This window comes from Schistocerca americana, chromosome 7, assembly GCF_021461395.2.
Source record: "Schistocerca americana isolate TAMUIC-IGC-003095 chromosome 7, iqSchAmer2.1, whole genome shotgun sequence".
Classification (NCBI taxonomy): domain Eukaryota; kingdom Metazoa; phylum Arthropoda; class Insecta; order Orthoptera; family Acrididae; genus Schistocerca; species Schistocerca americana.
The window spans coordinates 35,649,304-35,672,721 of NC_060125.1; the positions used below are offsets into that span (position 1 = coordinate 35,649,304).

The 23,418-nt window shown below is 36.8% G+C and overlaps 1 protein-coding gene and 1 non-coding gene across 2 annotated transcripts in view; one reads left to right on the forward strand and one right to left on the reverse strand.

Moving 5' to 3' along the window:
* LOC124622251 (protein unc-13 homolog C) overlaps positions 1-23,418 on the reverse strand; it is a gene marked incomplete at its 5' end in the record, with an annotated part of 692,708 nt that overhangs the window by 104,845 nt on the left and 564,445 nt on the right. The window contains 3 exons of the mRNA XM_047147909.1: positions 558-689; positions 16,678-16,805; positions 17,412-17,569. Coding sequence (XP_047003865.1) covers positions 558-689; positions 16,678-16,805; positions 17,412-17,569 — 418 coding nt within the window. The remainder of the gene's footprint in view (positions 1-557; positions 690-16,677; positions 16,806-17,411; positions 17,570-23,418) is intronic.
* On the forward strand, positions 4,025-4,099 carry Trnas-uga. The gene has a single exon. It is a non-coding gene; the product is annotated as a tRNA-Ser (tRNA).

A 23,418-nucleotide genomic window follows, 5' to 3' on the forward strand; every position in this document is an offset into this window, starting at 1 on the left:
AAAGACAAAAGAATAGTACAGTACTTCATATATCAAAACCATATGCATAAATAGCATAGGACACAGAAAGCACACTTGAAAATAGGAATCATTTCCTGGAATGTGTTGTGCAAAATATGAATGAAAAAAAAAAAAAACTGAGACTCTTATCATAAAAGTTATTTCAAACACCACTCCATTGTTTTTGCAGTCACAAGCTTTCATCAATCATTTCTAAAGGATGAGATCACATTCAAAAAATGTTGTGCTTACTGTCTCAAATATTTCTTAAATACTGCAATGAACCTGTCATTTAGGGCAAGACTTGATTAGAATTTAAGTTTAAATGTGTAAAGGAGAACAGGAGATATGCTTATAAGTATTCCTTCAAACCTAGAAAATAAATGCATAATAATTTTTAGAGAGTACTGTATCGTTTAACTGCTGTATATGCTTTTTGAAATAGTAATTATACAATGCTATATAATGCATTAATGTACACTATCATCAGAACTTCATTCACAATATTGATGATTTTTTAAACATTATGTGCTGATATTACAAAAAAACTAACTTACCATTACTCCACTAAGAGCGTTTTTTACATCCTGCTTTCCAGCCATGTGGTTCTTGAAAAGACGAGACATGTCTTCAATCTTCGCATTTGCAGCCAAATTCTTGGCATTATCTGTGAGGTTCTTTAAAATCATCTGAAATCAAAGCAAAAAATGAAATGTAAAACAAAGGCATCACTACAGTGGTAGAATTATGGCTTGCACAAGAGCAAAATTCCAACCAAGTATAGAAATAACACAGACCAATAACCCATGGTGAGTGTCAATAGAGATAAAGAAATACTCAGTTTTAACAGTTGGATGAGGTACAAGCATTGAAAATCATTTCAGAGTACATGGAAGCATTCCACAGCTGATAAAACTTTTTATAACGTTTACCATGTTGTTGTTGATGTTGTTGTTGTGGTCTTCAGTCCAAAGATTGGTTTGATGCAGCTCTCTATACTAGTATGTCCTGTACAAATCACTTAATCTTGGTAGAAATACTGCAGTCTACATCTTTTTGAACATGCTTACTGTAGTCATGCCTTGGTGTCTCTCCTCTACAGTGTTTACCCTTCACCTAATACTAGAAGTGTCCAATATCCTCATATAATTTTCTCAGAATAACCTGATTTGATTTATCCCTGTTCTGTTACTCTTGATACAGAAGTGAAGCACCAGAGACGGTAAATAATCTGTGTGTTGATTCACCAGAGGCGAAAATAAAGAAGACTCAAGCGGTGTTGTACTGGCCATTTTGTGTGTGCGTATGTATGTGTGTGTGTGTGTGTGTGTGTGTGTGTGTGTGTGTGTGTGTGTGCGTGTGTGTGTGTGTGTGTGTGTGTGTGTGTGTGTGTGTGGCACGTGCGGACGCGCGCCTAAGTCACAGACCCTTTCAGGCCCAATTAAATGACTGACAACACAGTTTGTAGAAATATGTCTGTGATTTTTACAAAAAACTGTCTTAACCAAAGTTTTGCCTGTGGCAACAAAGCAATGAAAAAATAGAAGAAATAACTGCCAAATTAGAACTTGCAATGTCAGGTTAACTATGCATAAATACGAATACATTTAAACAGATTCTATTGTGCTATTTTAGAATGTTGTCAAAGGTGAACTAAATTGCTGACTTTAGCAAGTTCAAAAAATGTCTTCAAATAGTAGTGTTAGTTGAAGTAAAAAAAGTAAACAGAAATATAACCTCGGCACTGTTTAAACCAATTAAACCTTTACAAAAGAAAGTCTTCAAAAGGCGTCCTAGAAGACACAGAAAATGGAAAAAACTGTATTTTATGGCTTTACTTTACAATCAAAATATTGTAAACATGAAGCTAAGAAGTCATTCATCAAAGAGCCATTTAGCAGAACCCATGTAGGGAAGAATCTCCAATATGTTACATACACACAGTAGGATTAGAATATAAATGAAGACTGAAATTTGTTTTTATTCATTCAAAGTAGAAAAACTTTTGTTGAAAATTAATGACAGTAAATAATGTAAACAGCTAGATTATGAACAAGATGAGGTGGATGCATATCAAAAGGCTATTGTGTTGTATTTACTGGTCCTGTCATCTACAAAAGCATCTTTTGCATAAGACATTGGACAAGTCAAGTAATAAGTACACTTCTGAAAGTGATTTCTATGCATACTTATTTAAGTTACAGCAAAACACTTTATACATTAATTATTTATATAATACACTTCATGAATTTAAATATTTTTCAATGGAGTAAAAGCAATGATGTTGTAAATATGACTTCAGAAAATTTCCAAAGACTTTGACCTCAGTAATTGCTTTTATGTTTTCAAGAAGTAAATTTTTGTTTTCTCTGGTAAAGTGATCATGTATATCAAAGATTTTTTTGTCTGCAGTCCTTATCTATTACATTTATTTTAAATAATATAAGGAATTCCATAATGCATACACATGGAATGGAGGAATACCAGATATCTTAAAAAGAGCTTTGCAAGAGCCTTTAGGTTTGCATCCATACATGATTCTAATGGCCTTTTTGTAGTTTGAAATTGCTATTAGCTGTTTTAGAGTGTCTCCAGAAACTTACTCTATATTTAAGGCAAGAATGGAAGTAGGCATGATATGCACTCATTACTGTTTCCTCACTACAGCACGATTTTAATGAGCAAAGAAGGTAATATGTATTGCTCAGTTCTACATTAAGGTATCCAATATGCTTTTTCCACTTTCCATTGCTTTGGAGCCAAAGGCCTAAGAACAATAAAAGATGGACTTTACTGAACAAAAAGATGATGAAATTTCTAATCCAGAAACACATGAAAAAATGAAGCAAAATTTTTATCATGACCAACATAAATTTTCACTATAATTTCATGATTTTGAGGGCATACATTGCAGTCATTTCATGGGAGTGACAAACATCCATTTAAAAGTGTATCCTGGACTCCGAGGAAACAACATTTGTAGTAAGTTGGAGCCAACTGCAGAAAAAATGATTTGGTTAAAGGTAAGAAGAGCCAAACATCTGAACTCAAAAAAGCTATGCAAGAAGTGTTCAATGTGCATATTAGTGTTGCAGAGATCCTCCAACTGCTGTCACAATGACAGAGGAAATGGGAAGTCTCTTCAAGGGCTGAAAGAAAGAGATTGCCAGTCATGGTGACCCTGATGAGGACATGCTATTCTAATACATGATAAATGTGGATAGAAGATGATTCATGAACAACACATTTTTGTGACATACAAAATATGCAAGATTCTATGAAAAAACTGAGAATTTATGAAACTGGGGTAAAGTTGTTGCTGAAATAACAAAAAAATTTATAGTTATGAAAACTTCAGAATCTGAAGTGACAAAAATGTCAAGGACATGTAACACAATCATCAGAAATGCAAACTTCCTGGCAGATTAAAACTGTGTGCCCGACTGAGACTCGAACTCGGGACCTTTGCCTTTCGCGGGCAAGTGCTCTGCCATCTGAGCTACCGAAGCACGACTCACGCCCGGTACTCACAGCTTTACTTCTGCGAGTACCTCGTCTCCTACCTTCCAAACTTTACAGAAGCTCTCCTGCGAACCATGCAGAACTAGCACTCCTGAAAGAAAGGATATTGCGGAGACATGGCTTAAAATGAGATTTTCACTCTGCAGCAGAATGTGTACTGATATGAAACTTCCTGGCAGATTAAAACTGTGTGCCCGACCGAGACTCGAACTCGGGACCTTTGCCTTTCGCGGGCAAGTGCTCTACTTGCACTTGCCCGCAAAAGGCAAAGGTCCCGAGTTCGAGTCTTGGTCGGGCACACAGTTTTAATCTGCCAGGAAGTTTCATATCAGTGCACACTCTGCTGCAGAGTGAAAATCTCATTTTAAGCCATGTCTCCGCAATATCCTTTCTTTCAGGAGTGCTAGTTCTGCATGGTTCGCAGGAGAGCTTCTGTAAAGTTTGGAAGGTAGGAGACGAGGTACTGGCAGAAGTAAAGCTGTGAGTACCGGGCGTGAGTCGTGCTTCGGTAGCTCAGTTGGTAGAGCACTTGCCCGTGAAAGGCAAAGGTCCCGAGTTCGAGTCTCGGTCGGACACACAGTTTTAATCTGCCAGGAAGTTTCATATCAGCGCACACTCCGCTGCAGAGTGAAAATCTCATTCTGGATCAGAAATGCAGCTTGTGTTCCAAATAAAAAGTGTTTCAGCTGTGGTGTCAGTGGTCATATGTCAAGCAATTGCAACCAATAGAGTGTGGGAAAGAGATGAGTCAGTTGGAGTAAGTTTGGGCATATCTCAAATGAATGCATGAAAAAAAAAGAAGAATAATCAAAAGATGACAATGAATGTAAATGATAACTTACATGCATGTCTGAAACAACAGACACTGTTGAAGGTCCACAACTGTATGAAATATTTTCAGAATTAATTTGCTGACTGCCAAATTCCTTTACATCAGATGTATCAGGGATAGACCTCCCCCTATCCCCCCTCGCCCCCCCCCCCACCCCCACCACCACCAACAGTGACATGAAAATCTCAGTCAGACCAGAACCGAAACGTGGATTTTCCACTTATCGCAATCAGCAACCTTAACCACTTTGGCTACCTATTCACGCTTGCTCTCCTAACCAACCCAAATCTTTATATGTCGCATTTCCACTAAGTTCGTCACCTAATGGTCACAACATGTAACACTGTTAACATCCTTCTCTTGTAGTCTGCTAAATCCATCACCTAATGCTTGTAACAAAGGTGACCGCTTGTAGTAAGCAAGAAATCTGGGTTCGAGTCCAGGTCTGGCACAGATTTTCATAAATCACAATTGGGTAGCAGATCAATACCTAACAGATGTAAATTTAAAAATGTCCAAACACGTAGCAGTCAGGTGAATGCACTCACTGACTGTCAAAGCAAACTTAATTTATTACACCAACATATTTATGAGCTACTGGATACTTCAAGACTGCAAGACAGAATTGTGATCCTGTCAGAATCTGAGAAAAACACTGCCTATTTTACAGGTACTATTAAAACAGACGATGTTGAAATTGAAACATGCTACTTAAGTTGTTTCTGGATTGGTAATGAATTTATTCATGTTGTTGTTGTTGTTGTTGTTGTTGTGGTCTTCAGTCCTGAGACTGGTTTGATGCAGCTCTCCATGCCACTCTATCCTTCTCAATCTGCTTAGTGCATTCATCGCTTGGTCTCCCTCTACGATTTTTACCCTTCACACTGCCCTCCAATGCTAAATTTGTGATCCCTTGATGCCTCAGAACATGTCCTACCAACCGATCCCTTCTTCTAGTCAAGTTGTGCCACAAACTTCTCTTCTCCCCTATCCTATTCAATACCTCCTCATTAGTTATGTGATCTACCCATCTAATCTTCAGCATTCTTCTGTAGCACCACAGTTTGAAAGCTTCTATTCTCTTCTTGTCCATGTTTCACTTCCATACATGGCCACACTCCCTACAAATTCTTTCAGAAACGACTTCCTGACACTTAAATCAATACTCTATGTTAACAAATTTCTCTTCTTCAGAAACGCTTTCCTTGTCATTGCCAGTCTACATTTTATATCTGCTCTACTTCGACCATCATCAGTTATTTTGCTCTCCAAATAGCAAAACTCCTTTACTACTTTAAGTGTCTCATTTCCTAATCCAATTCCCTCAGCATCAACCGACTTAATTCGACTACTTTCCATTATCCTCATTTTACTTTTGTTGATGTTCATCTTATACCCTCCTTTCAAGACACTGTTTATTCCATTCAACTGCTCTTCCAAGTCCTTTGCTGTCCCTGACAGAATTACAATGTCATCGGCGAACCCCCAAGTTTTTATTTCTTCTCCATGGATTTTAATACCTACTCCAAACTTTTCTTTTGTTTCCTTTACTGTTTGCTCAATATACAGATTGAATAGCATCAGAGAGAGGTTAAAACCCTGTCTCACTCTCTTCCCAACCACTGCTCCCCTTTCATGTCCCTCGACTCTTATAACTGCCATCTGCTTTCTGTACAAATTGTAAATAGCCTTTTGCTCCCTGTATTTTACCCCTGCTACCTTCAGAATTTAAAAGAGGGTATTCCAGTCAACATTGTCAAAAGCTTTCTCTAAGTCTACAAATGATAGAAACATAGGTTTGCCTTTCCTTAGTCTTTCTTCTAAGATAAGTTGTAGGGTCAGTATTGCCTCATGTGTTGCAACATTTCTATGGAATCCAAACTGATCTTCCCCGAGGTCAGCTTCTACCATTCGTCTGTAAGGAATTCACGTTAGTATTTTGCAGCTGTGACTTATTAAACTGATAGTTCGGTAATTTTTACATATGTCAACACCTGCTTTCTCTGGGATTTAGTCATAGAAACCAGATAAGATCTTCTTGATCAAACTGAAGCTTTAGTACAAAGTGCTGGAGTCACTACAGGAAGCCAGAAATTGACGTTCGTTTCAGGAGTTACCATATAGTAAATGAATCAGAATTAGTTATTGAAAACTCAGTTAGTGTTAAAAAAGAAACATATTGAATATTTAGTGACAAATTACAGTTCACAGATACAAAATACACCAATTTCAGCATGAAAGTTGCTGGGAAAAAAAGAAAACACAATACAGCAGACTCCAAACATTCTCACCATGACAGAAAGAAATTTTTAAGTCAAGTCCATATGTGGCTTGGCCAAGGAATTATTGAGCCACATTCATCGGAATATGCTAACAACACTGTCACTATAAGAAATAAAAATGGCAAGCATTGAATTTGTATTGACAACCGAGAATGATCTGGGGTTACATCAGACTTTATTAGAAAGAGTATTGAGAGAGGTGAGGGAACTTGTAAACCACAAAATGGATTGAAAATGACTGAGTGCCCAAATAGCTGATAACATAGCAAAAATAAATAACAAGATAATAAAAACAAAAAATAAACTGAGTGGTGAGACAGCAGAACTATATAACAAGGTAATGAATGGACTACATGACTTATTAATACAAGATGAATTAAAGGGGAAATTAACAAATGCATGTGAGAAAACAGACAATGTGACAGATAAATTAAATAATATATTTGACAGAATAATCAATACAGAAATCAAGTACCTAGCAGTATACAGAACAATCGGTCAGAAAGTAAAACAGAACTGCATGTTGAACAGAATAATACTTTATCACATGTTAGGAACCTTCAATGTATCTGATATGTATAGGATAAAATATGAAGTAGAAAATTCATGTAATTATTATGTAGAAGTTGGAAACAAAGTTTTGATCAAAGTAGAGAATGAAGATTAGGATGTAAGGGATTATGGAAATTTAAAAGAATTCCCCCCCCCCCCCTTCCCCCCTCACCCAGCAGACAGAGAAAATGATGTAGCTGTTTTAGTGAAGCTGTCAGAAGTAGCTGGATTTCCAAAAGGAGAGCTGAAAGCTATTTAAAATCTACTGTGTCTATGGAATCAGTGAGGCAAAGACTAGCCAAATTTTGTAAACAGCTGGATCTCAACTGGTGGGAGAAATATTTGAGTAAAATTTGTAATGTGTTTAAATATAAGTGGAAGATGGCATACACACACACACATACACATACACACACACAATGGCAGTAGAACAGTAAAACTTAAGAATACAGATTTGTCTATGAAGAAAAATTTTTGGCTGGGTGAACCACTGAATATATTGTGCTGTGTCTTATGCTAGAAACTGGGTTGCAATATACAGTAAAATCTTATAGTTATATTACATTTGATCATGATAGGGTGTTGTACAGAATGTAGATCAGTAAAGATGTACATCCTAAAGCAAATCATATTCTTTATGAGTTATTTGCTTGGTGATACATGGCTCCAAGCCATGTAGATTATTTTCAGTTTTTCATTCTTCTGTGCTGCATCATCTCTTCAGCTTTTCTATTCATCTGTCACAATTATCTTATTAAATCAGTGCGACCCTTTCTGTGCTAAGAGATGATGATGATTATCAGAAACATACAACTTATACACATAAGAAATTACTACTCATTGACACAAAATACATCTTCCTATACATGGTGGTGAGTCAGTATATGCAAATGGTAAGTTCAGTGCCAAGAAAATTCATGTAAATAATTTCTGTGTGGACTTGGATCTAGAATTGGCTGCTTTGGAGTTGCCAGATGCTAACTTAATTGCTGTTTCTGTGTACCGCTCCTGAAATGACAATTTTTAAAATTTCATCAGCAAATTGGAAAGCTGTCTGTGTTATCTAGTGTGCCTTGGAACAAAAACTGCCTTATGTGGAGACATCAGCATCCATATTGGGGAAGGTAGTCACAAAGATAGAGCTTGTATGAACTTATTAAGCAGCTATGGACCATTTGTGGCAAGTTCTCTACCAACAAGAGAAGATGCAGTCTTGATACAGCTGTCACAATCCTAAATACTTGAGACTACAAAGTAAGTGTCATTGTCCCTATGCTTGCAGAGAACAGTGCAGTAACAATGAAGCTATGGACAACATCATTAAGTAGCTGAAAAATTCCCAGCTGGGATTCAAATTACGTCTTCAGAAGTAGGGTAATTTCAATGAAAAATTTAGGTGATTTCAAATCTGCAGTGTCTTCTACAGATTGGTATCAAATGTATGAAGAACTTCCACAAAAATGATACATTCTGTTCCATGTTCCAGACTCTTCAAGCTAAATATGACAATAATTTTTCATTAAAACTCATGGGACATCCAACTGCCAAATAAAAAGACACACAGGAAACTGTCAAAGTAAAGAGTGGGTACACCTCTAGATCAGCTAAAATAAAATGCATTGTACAACTACTAAATGATAAAGTCAAAGCCACTAAGGTTATTGGCATTAAGGACAGGCTATACTGAAATTATTTACAGGCCAAAAGGATGCACAGAAAATAAGTAGAGTAAGCAAAATTAAAGACGCTCACAATCCTTGCGAGGCAGCATGGGATCTGGTTAATGAACATAGGCAAAAGTCTCTTTTTGCTCAAATTCTTGCAATCCAGTTGAATTTACTGAATATATTACAAACACAGGGGAAAGTGCAATAGGTGAAATTCTTGACTTCAGAACACATCCTGCTGTTGCTATGAAGTTTGAAAATAAATGCAGCATGGTAATGTGGAAGACAGTGTACCCAAAAGACAATAAAAATAGTAAACAGCTACAAATAATCAGGGAAGCCTGATATTTACAGGATGTAATAAATAAATAAATGCCTTGATACCTGGGAATTTACAGACTTCCAGAAAGTAGCACACACAGTACCAGTTTACAAAAAATGTAATCCACATGGAGTGTTGAGCTACAGGCCTATATCTACAGCACCAGTGATGGAGTCCATAACGAAAGATCAGCTATTGAATTTTTTTCAAGGAAATATCCTCTTTTATGATACACAGCACAGCTTTCAGAAGAAAAAGTCAACTATGACAGCAGTACTTGAATTAGTTACAAATATAAGTCAGGGTCTCGAATACAAGGAGTCGACAGCACAGGAATTCTCTGACCTTGGTATGACATTTGATTGTATCCCACATACGGCCCTTCTCAGCAATCTAAAATCATATGGTATTGGGGGAGCTGTTCTACAAATTCAAATCCTACCTAAATAACAGATGACAAGACTGTACAAGTGCATGGAGCAGACTCAGGTGAAACGGCTTCAAACATGGTGTGCCACAGGGATCTGTAATGTGGCCCCTGTTGTTCTTAATTTTTGTTAATGACATAGACTCCAAAGGGCACACCTTGCAGTTTACTGATGACACAACTTTGTTCACAAAAGAGGAGAATGTATTTCATGCTGTTCAACAAGCAGAAGTCCTATTCAGTGAGGCCATGGACTGGTTCATGATGAACAAGATGAAAATTAATGAAGACAAAATACAGAGGAGAATATGCAGCCTAAGTGATACTGGAGCACTGGGTGACACAGTAGTTGTTAAGCTTCTGGGCTTTCTCACTGACACCAAATCAACTTGGCAACAGCACATTAAAAAAATGTATGTTCCAAACTCCAAGGGTTCTACATCTCTTGAGGAAACTAAAAAATGCTATATAACAATAGTACCTACTAACAGTACACTTTGCAATGTTCCATGGTCACATTACTTGTGGACTGTTACTGTGGGGCCATTCTGCAGGGTGCAAAAATGTGCTTTTATTACATAACAAAGGAATGAGGATCAGTACCTCAAGGGAAAAAAATGCACTGCACACAATTTTTTCCACGTTAAGAGGTTTACTCAGTTGGCTTATTCACACAAAGTTAAATCATGAGATGTACAGGAAGAGGAATGAACTTCATCAACACAGCACTCACTATGAAGGCGGTGTAGACAGGCCAAGATATTGATCAACTAAGATGCAGAACAGTTCCCCAATGGTGGCTCTAAAATTATTTAATGGTGTATTTAAGAAGATTCAGTCATTTCCTGTAAAACAAATTAGAACTAAAATTTTGTTTGTACTAAAAGAGCAACCTTTGTCCAAAATAGAAGACTCCTTCTCTGGTGATAGAACAGTGTCTACCTGAGCTGCAAATCAGTGCTAACAAAGACAGCAGCAACTCTACTGATTTACACACACACACACACACACACACACACACACACACACACACACACATAGTAATCCACAACCATATTTTTCTTCCAAAATGAGAGAGTTACATACCAGAATATGAATACTGTGTCTACTTGGGAGGAGATTAAGATTATGACAATAACAATGATGATATACTGTTTGCTTTAAGATAAGGTTTTGAAAGAGGTTTGCTTTAAGATAATATTTTGAAAGAGGGTGTTTATGATGATGATAATGAAAACATACAGGTTACTTGAACATATGAACATACCATTTCCAGAAGATTGATAACAATAAAAATTTTGGCGATAATAATGATACATAGTTAGCTTTGAGGTAATATTTCGAAGTTGATGAAACTGATGATGTGTATGTTACTTTGAGATAAAGTTTTGGAAGTTGATAACCAGGCATAGTATGTAGTATACTTTAGGTAGTTAAATTTGTGATTAACTAATATCTGCATGTATGCATTGAATTTTCTTATTAGTTTGCCCCTGAATATAGACAATGGTAATTTAATAATCATACTGCTATACCACACAGATATTGAATTGGTAGGGTTAATATTGCTAGAACTGTAGAGCTGTATTGCTTCATGCAATCACTATGGTGATTACAGATAAATGAAATACATTCAATGAAAAGTAATTTTATTAATAAACATTGCTTTATATGTTATATTATGTGGATGGCATAATTTACTATCTTGATGACATATGTGTTACTACCTATGTATTTGCAGTCAGCACATAGAGGGATGATACACAAAATTGCAAGCCAAAGAACCAATTCTGTATACTATTATTGCGTAACATCTTACAAGAATGTCTAGTACTGATATAGGGAACGTCAGATTGCAAATATGTTGATGTAAAAGATGAGCATCCTCACTCAGTATACAAGCTGCTCATCAGTCCTGACAATGTACCATTGTAGTATACAGTCACTGTTTAAGTATGGAATAATTTTTTGGCGGAATTCCACAAATTCTACAAAAACATTTAAAATACAGAAAAAGATTATCAGGATGATAAAAATACCTAAATGCAAGCATTCCTGTAGACCACTTTTTAAAACTCTCAAAATATTGCTGATACCTTGCTTGTATATATATGAAACACTAATTTTCACAAAAGGGAGCATCTTAAAAAAGGAAAATCCCTTCAGACACAATTATGATATACACACATATGAAACTCGGCAGAAGATGAACCTACACATGAACACAGTAAATACAAACTTATGCAAAAGAGAGAGTATTATGCTGGAGCTATGTTATACAACCATTTGCCTTCTTACCTAAAATCCATACCAACATTAAATGCATTTAAAATAAAGTTAAAACAGTTCTTGCTTGATCACTGCTTCTATTATTTGTCTGAATTTATGGAACATCATAATAAGTAAACCTCATTTACCAAATTTTGCTAATTGTCAATTCATAATATGGTTTATGTTGTGCTTATCATGTCATCTAATTTAATAATGCTAGTATCACATGAAGAAGCAATGTAGTACATCAACCTACATTATTATGCATTTTCATTATGTAAACGATGTAGTTAAAATTACTATTATATTGTAAATTAACGACGTTTACCACTGTCCTATACCACATGTACAAACAATGTACTAAAATGATTGTTGGACAAATAAATAAATAATAAATAATAGACAAAGTTTTGAATAGATGTACAGAAGTGTGATGTTGATGGTTTATGGATACTATGAGGGTTGCCCAGAAAGTAATGCACCACACTTTTTTCTTCAACAGTTCTTTATTGAACATAATGAGAATTACACACATGAAAGAATTGTTTTATATACACACCCTATTTTTCCACACAATCTCTATCCCGTTCTATGGTCTTCCTCAAACTGAAACAAGGGCGTGTATGCCCTGTCGGTACCAACCCTTGTCCTGGTGGCAAAGCCAGTGCTTCACTGTGTAAATCACCTCCTCACTATCTTCAAAATGTCTTCCACAAATGGCACCCTTAATGGCCCAAGTAAGTGGAAGTCCATGGAGGCTAGATAAGGTGTCAGGTGTGACAACCATGGATGATCTCCCCGACTACTGAAAATTGTGGAGCTCCACCGAACCTCCTCCTAATGAGCTCACCCTCTGTGCCCAGTGACTAACTGTATGTCTGTTGACAGCAGATACTCCATAGACTTTGCACAAGCATTTGTGAATATTCCCGACAGTTTCTTTTTCTGCAGTGAGAAATTCAATAACGGCATGGTATTTGTAACCTACAACACCTACACACACCATCTTGAAACTGTCCTGCAGCTACACTGTCTGTCAGATGTGAAGGAAACTTGGCATGCTCACTCAGGAGACTTCAAATAATACATACCTAATGTTCCACATTCATAGCACTGTTTTTGAATGAGGGAAAAAATGTGGTTCATTACTTTCTGAAAAACCTTCATAGTTATAATGATGATTAGTTTTAACTATGTTGAAGATACTGGTATGTAAATGATGTTATGTGGAAAAGATTTTTTTTTTGTGTAAAGTACAAACAGTAGTTTGGTTGTGTATCTGAGGACACTAAATTCTGCTGAATCTGGTGCAGCCTGATGGAATAAAAAGGAACCAAGTTAATGTCATACTTCATTAAATTATCTGAATAATTTTGCAAGTGACTCAGTAAACCAAACTGGCAATCAGAGATTAATCATATAATAGTGAATGTAAGTTTTATGGGACCTGCATAATTTAATATTTTTTTCTGGACCCTGTAAGTCATTGTTATTACTTCATAATAAATAAGATTGGATTTCTAAGATTAAAATAAACGTTTTGCTATGAATCATGTAAGTCTTGACTGAGTTTTCTTTCGGCATTTTATTAGTATATTTGTGTTGTTAATGAACATAGTAGTTTATCAAAATGATTTTAATGACTTTAGTAGGTCATTTACATAGGCCAAAAACAAGAGTTGACAGTGTTCAGAATGTTCCATGACATAACATTTCTAAATTAGGATTTCAGAAAAAAGATTTTTTTTTTAACCTTAGGTTTCTTAGGAAAAAAGATTTTCATTTATTATGGGTCATTTCTCAACTTATACTCATTTGAGATGTCATTAAGCAGGAAAACACTTATGCCTATGAAATTTTTATCTAGGAAGTTTCTGTTACTGTCATTTATGATTAACAAGTCCTGGCAGGAGTCACCTAATTTAAATTACAAACATGTTGGGGAATGTGATATATAAACTCATGAGATGTTTATATTATAGACATCTACTTATTACCATGTAAAGCCCCTTTCATGAAACTGGTGGTTGCAATACTCTATCATATGGACTTCATGAGACACCAAACATTTTTGAGATCCATCATGATCCATTAGCACTGAACACCACCCACACTCATTGTGATTGTTTGCAGCTGGGTCCAAAAAAAGCCACATCTTGCTTGATGGTATTTCAGTTGTGCTCATTAGGATGGAGGTCAATTGAACTTGGGCGGTGGTGGGGGGGGGGGGGGGGAGGGGGGAAGGAGGGGTAGCGGCACATGAGCTCCCAAATGTGTGTGCAGTGTTTGTCAAATCAGTCTGGCACAATTGGGAGAGAGGAGGGATGGGGGGGGGGAGGGGGGGGGGACAGCCAGCGTGGAGTGTTGTCCATCTGGTGGTAGAGGTCATCTGTGTCATACTATGGGTAAAGAAACAGATATTTCCAGTAACATTCGATGACAAAAGCATCAGGAGCCCTGTTCATTGAATGAAAACATCAATCACATGAGAATATCTTTCCCACCTACATGAATGGTGCCCTCTCCCAAATGGGGCACATCGCTACATTGCCTAATGTGGTTTTGGCGTGTATCACTGTGTAACTGGTAAAGAAAAACTGGACTGTGGCCTGTTTAACTGCTACTACAAATTATGATAGTAGATAGTGACTGCTGTCATGAGAACATTGTTGCCCACAGCATTTGACCCTGCACTGAGGTACTCACAGTACTCACTTGTAGCAACAATATGAATAGCCAAGCATCTTTATGAAACATGCTGATATTATGTGACTTGCTGATCCTGAGCTGAAATACCATGATGATGAAGCTCTGAAAATATCCCACACATGACACATTGAGCTGTTTTATTTGCTGAGGCAACAGAATGCTTTCTCTCTGATGCAGGAGATATTTATAATTGAATTGCCCTCAAATTTTTCCTCTTATCAAACAAGACATTGCCTATCAATATCTTTGATAAAAATTAATATGTTCTTATTAATTAAAGTTATGTATCAGCCATAATACATCATAAAATTCTGAATTATGATACTCTAAAAACTTTTGTGCCACTTGATAATAGTAGATCAACTTACTGATGAATCACTATAAGTCTTATGTACCAGTTAGATAATATTTGTAGCTGACAATTGAGATGTATAGCAAAATGTAATAATTCCCACATTCTAATCTCTCTACTTTTGGTGTATGCTACAACATGAATTCATGAAAATTTGTCTCTTAGAAACTGAAACAAGTTGAATCATTAGCTACACATAAAGACTCAATACAACTCAGTAACAGTACAATAGATGAACAATTACAGGAATCTCAGTACATGGAGTTCAAGTCTCCATTGTGTATATGCATTACAATATTTTGCTTTCTTTTCTGTGTGTGTTGATATCAATACACAAACCTGTTTGTAGTTACTTCAAGCACAACGGAAACAGCATATCACAAGGTGTTAATCAGAAAAGCAGCAGCATTATCATTCATAGTTAAGTCCCTCTCTTACTGCCTTACATAAATAGACAAAGGAAAAGTGGCAGTATATAACAATTATAGCAGAATTAAAGTTAAAATTACTATTCTCTTGTAGACACTGTATAGCATTCAATTTGTACTGGGATTCACTAAATACATATTTATGTGAATATTTTTAGTGACTTCAGCAAACATGAAACACAACTTCATTAAAGTGTACAATACTTATAAATTACTCCAAATACATCATACAATCATGTTAAAAATACAAGAGTTGTCGAATAAGTAATGCAACACATTTTTTTCTGAAAGTAGGTCAGTTTTATTCAAGATTTGAATACACCATATTATTCCCCATGATTTTGGCTACAAAACCTTATTTTTCAACATATTCTCCATTCAATGTGATGGACTTAAGCCACCTTACTGGGACGAGCTGTGTCAACGTATGATTAAATTCAACAAATTAAAAAACAAAGTCAGCTTAATGCACCTTCTATAAACTTCAGAGTATATCATTGTACTACGAGGGATGACATCAAAGTGAATGACCTCTTCAGAGTCACAGAAGACTATTGCCATGACTTTACCGACTGAGAGTGCAGCTCTGAACTTTTCCTTTGGAGGAGAGGTGGTATGGCACCACTCCAACAATTTCTGTTTTTTTTTTTTTTTTTTTTTTTTTTTTTTTTTTTTTTTTTTTTTTTTTAAAAAAAAAGCAACGAACTCACATTCCATCGCCTTGATGATGTTTAACAGCCTCGTAATGTGAAAGCAATTCTGTACAGATGGTCCTTCATTGCTCTTTATGGTCTTCTGTTAGGCAGTGAGCAACCCAGCGGTCACACACCTCAACAGGTGGATGTGTGTGTCAGTACTACCAAAAGAGGTGTTTAGTTGAGCTGCAAACTGTTTTGATTGTGATCTACTGACCACCATGAAAGAGGGTGCATACAGCGCATTTCGACATTACGGGAGTCACTGCCGTGTGGCTGGCTGACACGCGGGAGATCGCACAAGTCTGCGCGACCCTATAGCGACGGTGAGACTCCTTGCTTGACAAGGGCCTATAAACATTTGTGATGCTTTGGTTTTCCACCAAAACAAACTCATTGGCAGCTCTCTAATTGGAATTAACCTCCATTACAAACATCATTCTGTGGGCTACACATAGTGCCACCACCTACCAGAACACGATTCCACGATGTCCCTCAGTAAATTCCACATTTTTTTCAATCGAAATTAGCAGAGAAGAAAAACCTTGTTGCTTTACTTATAGAACAGCTCTTGTAAATACCAGATGATAGAGGCAAAAGAAGAAAGAGAGAACTTACACTTTTGTCTGTCATTGGAGGAAGCACAACAGTCTTCTCCAGTATTCTCATAACTATTTTCCACAGCTCTTTCAACAGTCTCTTTAGAACTGTTTTTTCACACGATTCAGCATACAGTGATAGTGATCCTAAATTGTGAGCAGATAAAGTGATTAAAACATATGCAGATAAAATACTTAAATTCACTAGTGATGAAATAATCGAGAAGCGAAAGAACCGAGTGCATTTTTCCGTATAAGTTTTGCTTGTGGTATATCATAGAGCAAAAGTTGATATATAAATGTAGACACAATTTCTATTTATCTAACTGAAACGATTCACAACATATAGCACCACAGCAATAAAAGTGACACAAGTTACGAAATGGCATCTTCTATTTATGTCACTGAAAAACAGGTGTGAAGTGCCTCAATATGCACAAAAATACAACATAATTTACAGCCAACAATGCTTACTTGAAATTTAAAGGAAGCTTATACTATTTCAGTATAACTTATATATAATTAATTCTTTAGGTATAGTTTCCTCAAGTATTGTATTTTTTATTTGTCTCACTGTTCTTGTAAGTGAGCGATATGTTTCTTTCAAACTTACAAAAATTAATATTAAAATTTTAGTTGAACACATGTAGGATGTTTCAGTAACCAATTCTATTATAAAAGTCGTGGTGTTAAACAAATGAATTTATCAAAACATCTCAATCAGGAGTAAAAGAAGCAGCCAACATAAATTACCGTCAAGCAAATCCATAAGTGGTCTCAACACTTCATCTGCTTCTGCTGCCACAGCATGTCTCTGAGATGGCTGATTCAGTGTAACCTGCCCTCCTCCTTTGATAGCTAAAAGTAAGTCTCCTAGTTCTTTCACACTTGCTGTTATACGAGGCTCCAGGCTGGCAAGAAAGACAATAAATTCACAGAATCAACATATCTGTTATCTGTATCTGAAGAGAATAACATGTTAATATTTTTCACTCTACTAAAATGCAAAAGTAATATTTTAACTGCATTTAATGTAACATATTGGACTTACTATTACACGTAAAATGCAGTAGAAGAATACTCTAAATAATGGAAAAATGAATACAGCAAAACATTAATATATTGTTTTCAGTGGGATAAGAAAAAAAAGCACCTTATGCACGACATTTACAAATATCAATGTTCACATTACTTATTGTTATAATCAATGTTTTGAATGAGTGCTTCCAAATTATGACATGAATTTAAAAAAAAATGGCTTCTCCATCAGTGCACTTTTGTTGCAGTATGCATAAGCAGTTGTAAATTATACAGTCTGGAATAGATCAGCCTATTATGGTCTTGGTCACCTATCATTTCCCTCCATGCTCCCCTTTATTTGCAGTTAAAGGCAGATTTTATGCAAAATGTGAGATGAATAAACCAACAAATGTGATTAGATGCTAGCTGGTTTTTACAATGATGATGATGACAAGGAACATAACACTGAAAATACTGAGAAATTTTTAGAAGAAATATGTGGACAAAATTAGCATGGACCCAGAGCATCGTACAGCCATCCTAGTCAGTGACTACAATGCCCAATTAGGTAAGGAGCACAAGTTTAGAGATGCTGAGAGAGAATACCCAGCCCATGTACCAACCAACAGTAATGGAGAGAATCTAGACTAGAGGGACTCTCTAAGGTTTTAAACTTGATAATGAATAAAATGGCCTTCAAGCATTTGCAAAGGAAGCAAAAGATGGGACATCACTCAACCACCTCTTGGGAGAATTACAGACAGACCATGTAGCCAGCTGGAGGAAATATATAGACAGACCCAGAATGTAAAAGTGTTAGCCTAAGGGATGCAAATTTAGATTCAGACCACTACCTCTCAAAATAAAACCAACATTTCAACCCAAGACCACTAAGAAAACCAAATCATTCAAGCTTATTAACTTTGATTTACAGAAACTTTCAAATTGTCATCACTTGACACAGGAATTGGAAGCACTGGAATGTAAAACTGAGACTAACAGAGGGATGACCTAATGAAGTTACAACTCCATTGTTACAGCTCCATTGCTAAAATACAAGAAACATGCCTGGTGGACAACAACCTGTGATGAAGCAGTGATATGGACAGTGATGAAGTGGTGATGTGGAGAGAGACAGAGTGGCTGAAAAAGAACTAGAAAAAGACATATGACAACAAGGATAAGTTCATAGAGCAACAGAAATCAGCTGTCAGGACCATCAGGCAAGTACAACTGAAGCCGCAAATGACCAATTAACACAGTTGGATGAAGTCTTCAAGAAGACCAATACCAGTACCAGAAATTTCTTAAGAAGCTTTAAAAACCCTGGCCATTATAGCCACCAACTTTGCATTTCAGAGGACCAGACAGAAAGAGAGCTGACTATAGACAATTGCCATCTGACCAATTGCTTTGAGTATCTCCTTACCTGTGAATCACCTGATACATTCTTTACTTATGAAGATAACATCAAGCAATCAAACTTTAAATCAGCGAACAAAGAAGAAATGATGGATATGATCCAGTTCCTTTGAAAACAACAAAGCATATGTGAATTATTCAACACCAACTGAATCATGGAAGCAAGCTACAGATAAGACAGTAAGCAAGTTGATGGGGATACTACAAAATGTTTGTGAGACTGAAACATTACCTAGTGATTGGACTTCTGCTTTTATCCATCCCTTGCATAAGAAAGAAGATGTAACTGACATTAATAATTATGGACAGAGCTCGCTGATACCTGCTGCATGTGATATTTTCCCTACCACTGATGATTCTGAAAAGTACACTTTTGTACTGAACATAATACTACTTAATTTAAAGTCAATGCTATGACAGCTGACAATGACTGGTAAAAAGTATGCTGTTGTCTTTTATTTTTATTTTAAGAAGACGTATGATTCAAGTGATACATCAACTCTCATGAGAAACCTACAGGAACTAGGGCTGGATCAGGAGACAGATAATTTTTTCCAACAGATTTCAAACATCAGATGCCGAGTAAAGTTTGAAGGAACATTTTCAAGAATTTCTGAAATCAAGACAGGAGTAAGACATGCAAATAGTCACCCTCCTGTCCTCTTTAATATTGCACTACTAAAGGCAATAAGAGAGTTTTGAAAGGAGTTAAGTAGACAGGGACTTCCAAATGTTTTTTCCATGGAGCACGCTGCATCTGGAACAGGAGAAGTTAAAAAAAAAAAAAAAAAAAAAAAAAAAAAAAAAAAATCGAGCTTAAATACCTGGGAGAATGACTGAAACCCAATCTTGCCAGGAAAAAAGCATTATCAACTCAAGTAAACAAGCTGGAACTGGCATACTAAATGACCAAGAGAACGTATAACAAAAAGTGTACCCTCTCTATCACAAAAATAAAGCACTATCAACAGTTATCTGTCCTGAAGTCCTAAATGCTTCAGAGTGCCAATTATTTAACATGATGGTTTCACAAAGAGAAACTTTGAATCCAAGAGAGAAAGATAATGAGGAAGATACTGGGATCAGTCGAGAAACATAATCAGTATAAAAGATGAAACTTCCTGGCAGATTAAAACTGTGTGCCCGACCGAGACTCGAACTCGGGACCTTTGCCTTTCGCGGGCAAGTGCTCTACCAACTGAGCTACCGAAGCACGACTCACCCCCGGTACTCACAGCTTTACTTCTGCCAGTACCTCGTCTCCTACCTTCCAAACTTTACAGAAGCTCTCCTGCGAACCTTGCAGAACTAGCACTCCTGAAAGAAAGGATATTGTGGAGACATGGCTTAGCCACAGCCTGGGGGATGTTTCCAGAATGAGACCATTCAGTATAAAAGATGACCAGACCAGGAGCTTTGCAAGTAATGTGCAAAAATCATGGACATGGATAGGATGAGACTTCTAGCCTTGTATGAACATATCTACAGGATACTGACCAGCTGGCAAAAGAGGAAGATCAAGTCAGCAAGTAAACAGAAGTGATAAAACATCTATAGGAACTGGAAGGTACAGAAAGAGATTTGAGAGAGCAGATATTTATCAAGAGAGTTCTTAACCAAATGAGGTTCAAAGACAAACCATCAAGAGAGTAGACTGGTGCTCTGTGGACAAAAGAGACAAAGGAATGACACAGTTATAAGATGCACAACTAGTGGGTCGATATCAAAACCCACTCCAAACACAATAGTTGAACTTCATGGTCCTCAGTTGGCCAACACGAAAAAACAAAAAATGTTCAAATGTGTGTGAATTCCTAAGGACCCAAACTGCTGAGGTCATCGATCCCTAGACTTACACACCACATAAACTAACTTATACTAAGAACAACACAAACACCCATGCCTGAGGGAAGACTTGAACCACTGGCAGGAGGGGCCGTGCAATCTGTGACATGGTGCCTCAAACTGTGCAGCCACTCTGCTCACTGAACGAAACAACAACAACAACAACAATAATAATATCAGGGTCAATCAAAAACTTTGCATGCAAAGGCTGTACAGTTCAGAATTGGTATGCCAATCAAGCAAAATCACTGTGAGCACTAAGGCAATCATCCCACCAATGTACTGGTTTGAAGATATCTGTTTGGTAAAACACAGTGTTTTGCTGCATGAAGAAGTCTGTAACTGCCTGCTGCACATCCTCATCTGACAGGAATCTTGGACCCTTCGAGGTCTTTTTAAGTCCCTGAAGGCATGAGAATCACTTGGGGAGAAATTAGGACTATAGGGTAGCTGCTCAAGTGTCTCTCACATGAGTTGGTGTTAACTTCTGCATTATGAAATTTTCAGTATGGGGATGTGCATTATAATGACCAGCATGGAACTTTGTGCACCATTCCACAATGGTTGTTTTCAACACATTCTTCATTCAACAATGGATGTCCACTAGTGTTTGTCCTCTGGCAAACAAGAGATGAAGAACACCACATTGGTCCTATTTTGATGCATTTGATAGTAATGTTGCCACAGTTCACATTTCTGCAATTACTGCACACCCATCAAAAAGACACAAATGCCACATTAATCGCTTGCCTATATGTTGGTCCTTATATACCCCATCGGATTAGCACTACACTGCATATATGCTGCAACAACACTTATAATAATAATAAAGTTTGCAAAAAAGTATTAAGAAAAAATAGTACATGGAATTTGTAATGCTGTGCATATGAAAATTAGACTCTGTTAATACCCCAAACCTCAAATAATGGAGGCAAGAACTGAATGTTTAATAATATGACAACCGAAATACACATACATTCCTGAAAAGTAAAAGCAGCTACATTATCCGTTGTGATTAATTCCACATGTACTCTTTAGAACTAGTCCTATTACCCAGTGTATTCCAAAACTCATGAAACAGTTGATGTAAGAACAATGTAGGCTTCATGTAGGATGATGATGAAACAAGTAACAATATAGGTGTACTGAAACATTTCAACTTAATACATTAGAGGATAGATGACAATTCTTTGCTGATAAAGATCACTGTAGGAAGGAAGCAATGTTGTTTAACTGTATCTCAAAATAAATTAAAGACAAGCATACACAAATGTTCAGAAAAACTTAAACAAAGGGAATTACCAAAATAGGATTATAACTACGTAAAATGCAATGTGGGTTATGATTTGCAACTGGTTAAAGGTGTCAAGCAAATCTGTACAATTTCCCTGGCTCTCATCAAATATTAGTCTGGGTATTGTTAAGTTACAGAAGTCTTGTATTACCATCATACAAGGAAACTACCCTGATATTTTTTTTACTGTCTGATTTATATTTACAGGAGAAAGTATGACACCTAATACACAACTTCCTCAAAGTATTATTAACTAAACAATGAAAAAAGTGGAAACACCAAAACCCAGATTTGTTAAAAACTTTTACTCAGATCTAATAATCAAGGATGAAAACTGTCATTTATTTCCTGGAAGTAGAAGTATAATATTTTAACTTTGTGCAGCTGTTTGCTTTTGATAAACACCTGGGTAACCGCACCAACTACATAATGTACAGGGCTATTACAAATGATTGAAGCGATTTCATAAATTCACTGTAGCTCCATTCATTGACATATGGTCACGACACACTACAGGTACGTAGAAAAACTCATAAAGTTTTGTTCGGCTGAAGCCGCACTTCTGGTTTCTGCCACCAGAGCGCTCGAGAGCGCAGTGAGACAAAATGGCGACATGAGCCGAGAAAACATATGTCGTGCTTCAAATGCACTCACATCAGTCAGTCATAACAGTGCAACGACACTTCAGGACGAAGTTCATTAAAGATCCACCAACTGCTAACTCCATTCGCCAATGGTATGCGCAGTTTAAAGCTTCTGGATGCCTCTGTAAGGGGAAATCAACGGGTCAGCCTGCAGTGAGCGAAGAAACAGTTGAACGCGTGCGGGCAAGTTTCACGTGTAGCCCGCGGAAGTTGACGAATAAAGCAAGCAGGGAGCTAAACGTACCACAGCCGACGGTTTGGAAAATCTTACGGAAAAGACTAAAGCAGAAGCCTTACCATTTACAATTGCTACAAGCCCTGACACCCGATGACAAAGTCAAACGCTTTGAATTTTCGGCGCAGTTGCAACAGCTCATGGAAGAGGATGCGTTCAGTGGGAAACTTGTTTTCAGTGATGAAGTAACATTTTTTCTTAATGGTGAAGTGAACAGACACAATGTGCGAATCTGGGCGGTAGAGAATCCTCACGCATTCGTGCAGCAAATTTGCAATTCACCAAAAGTTATTGTGTTTT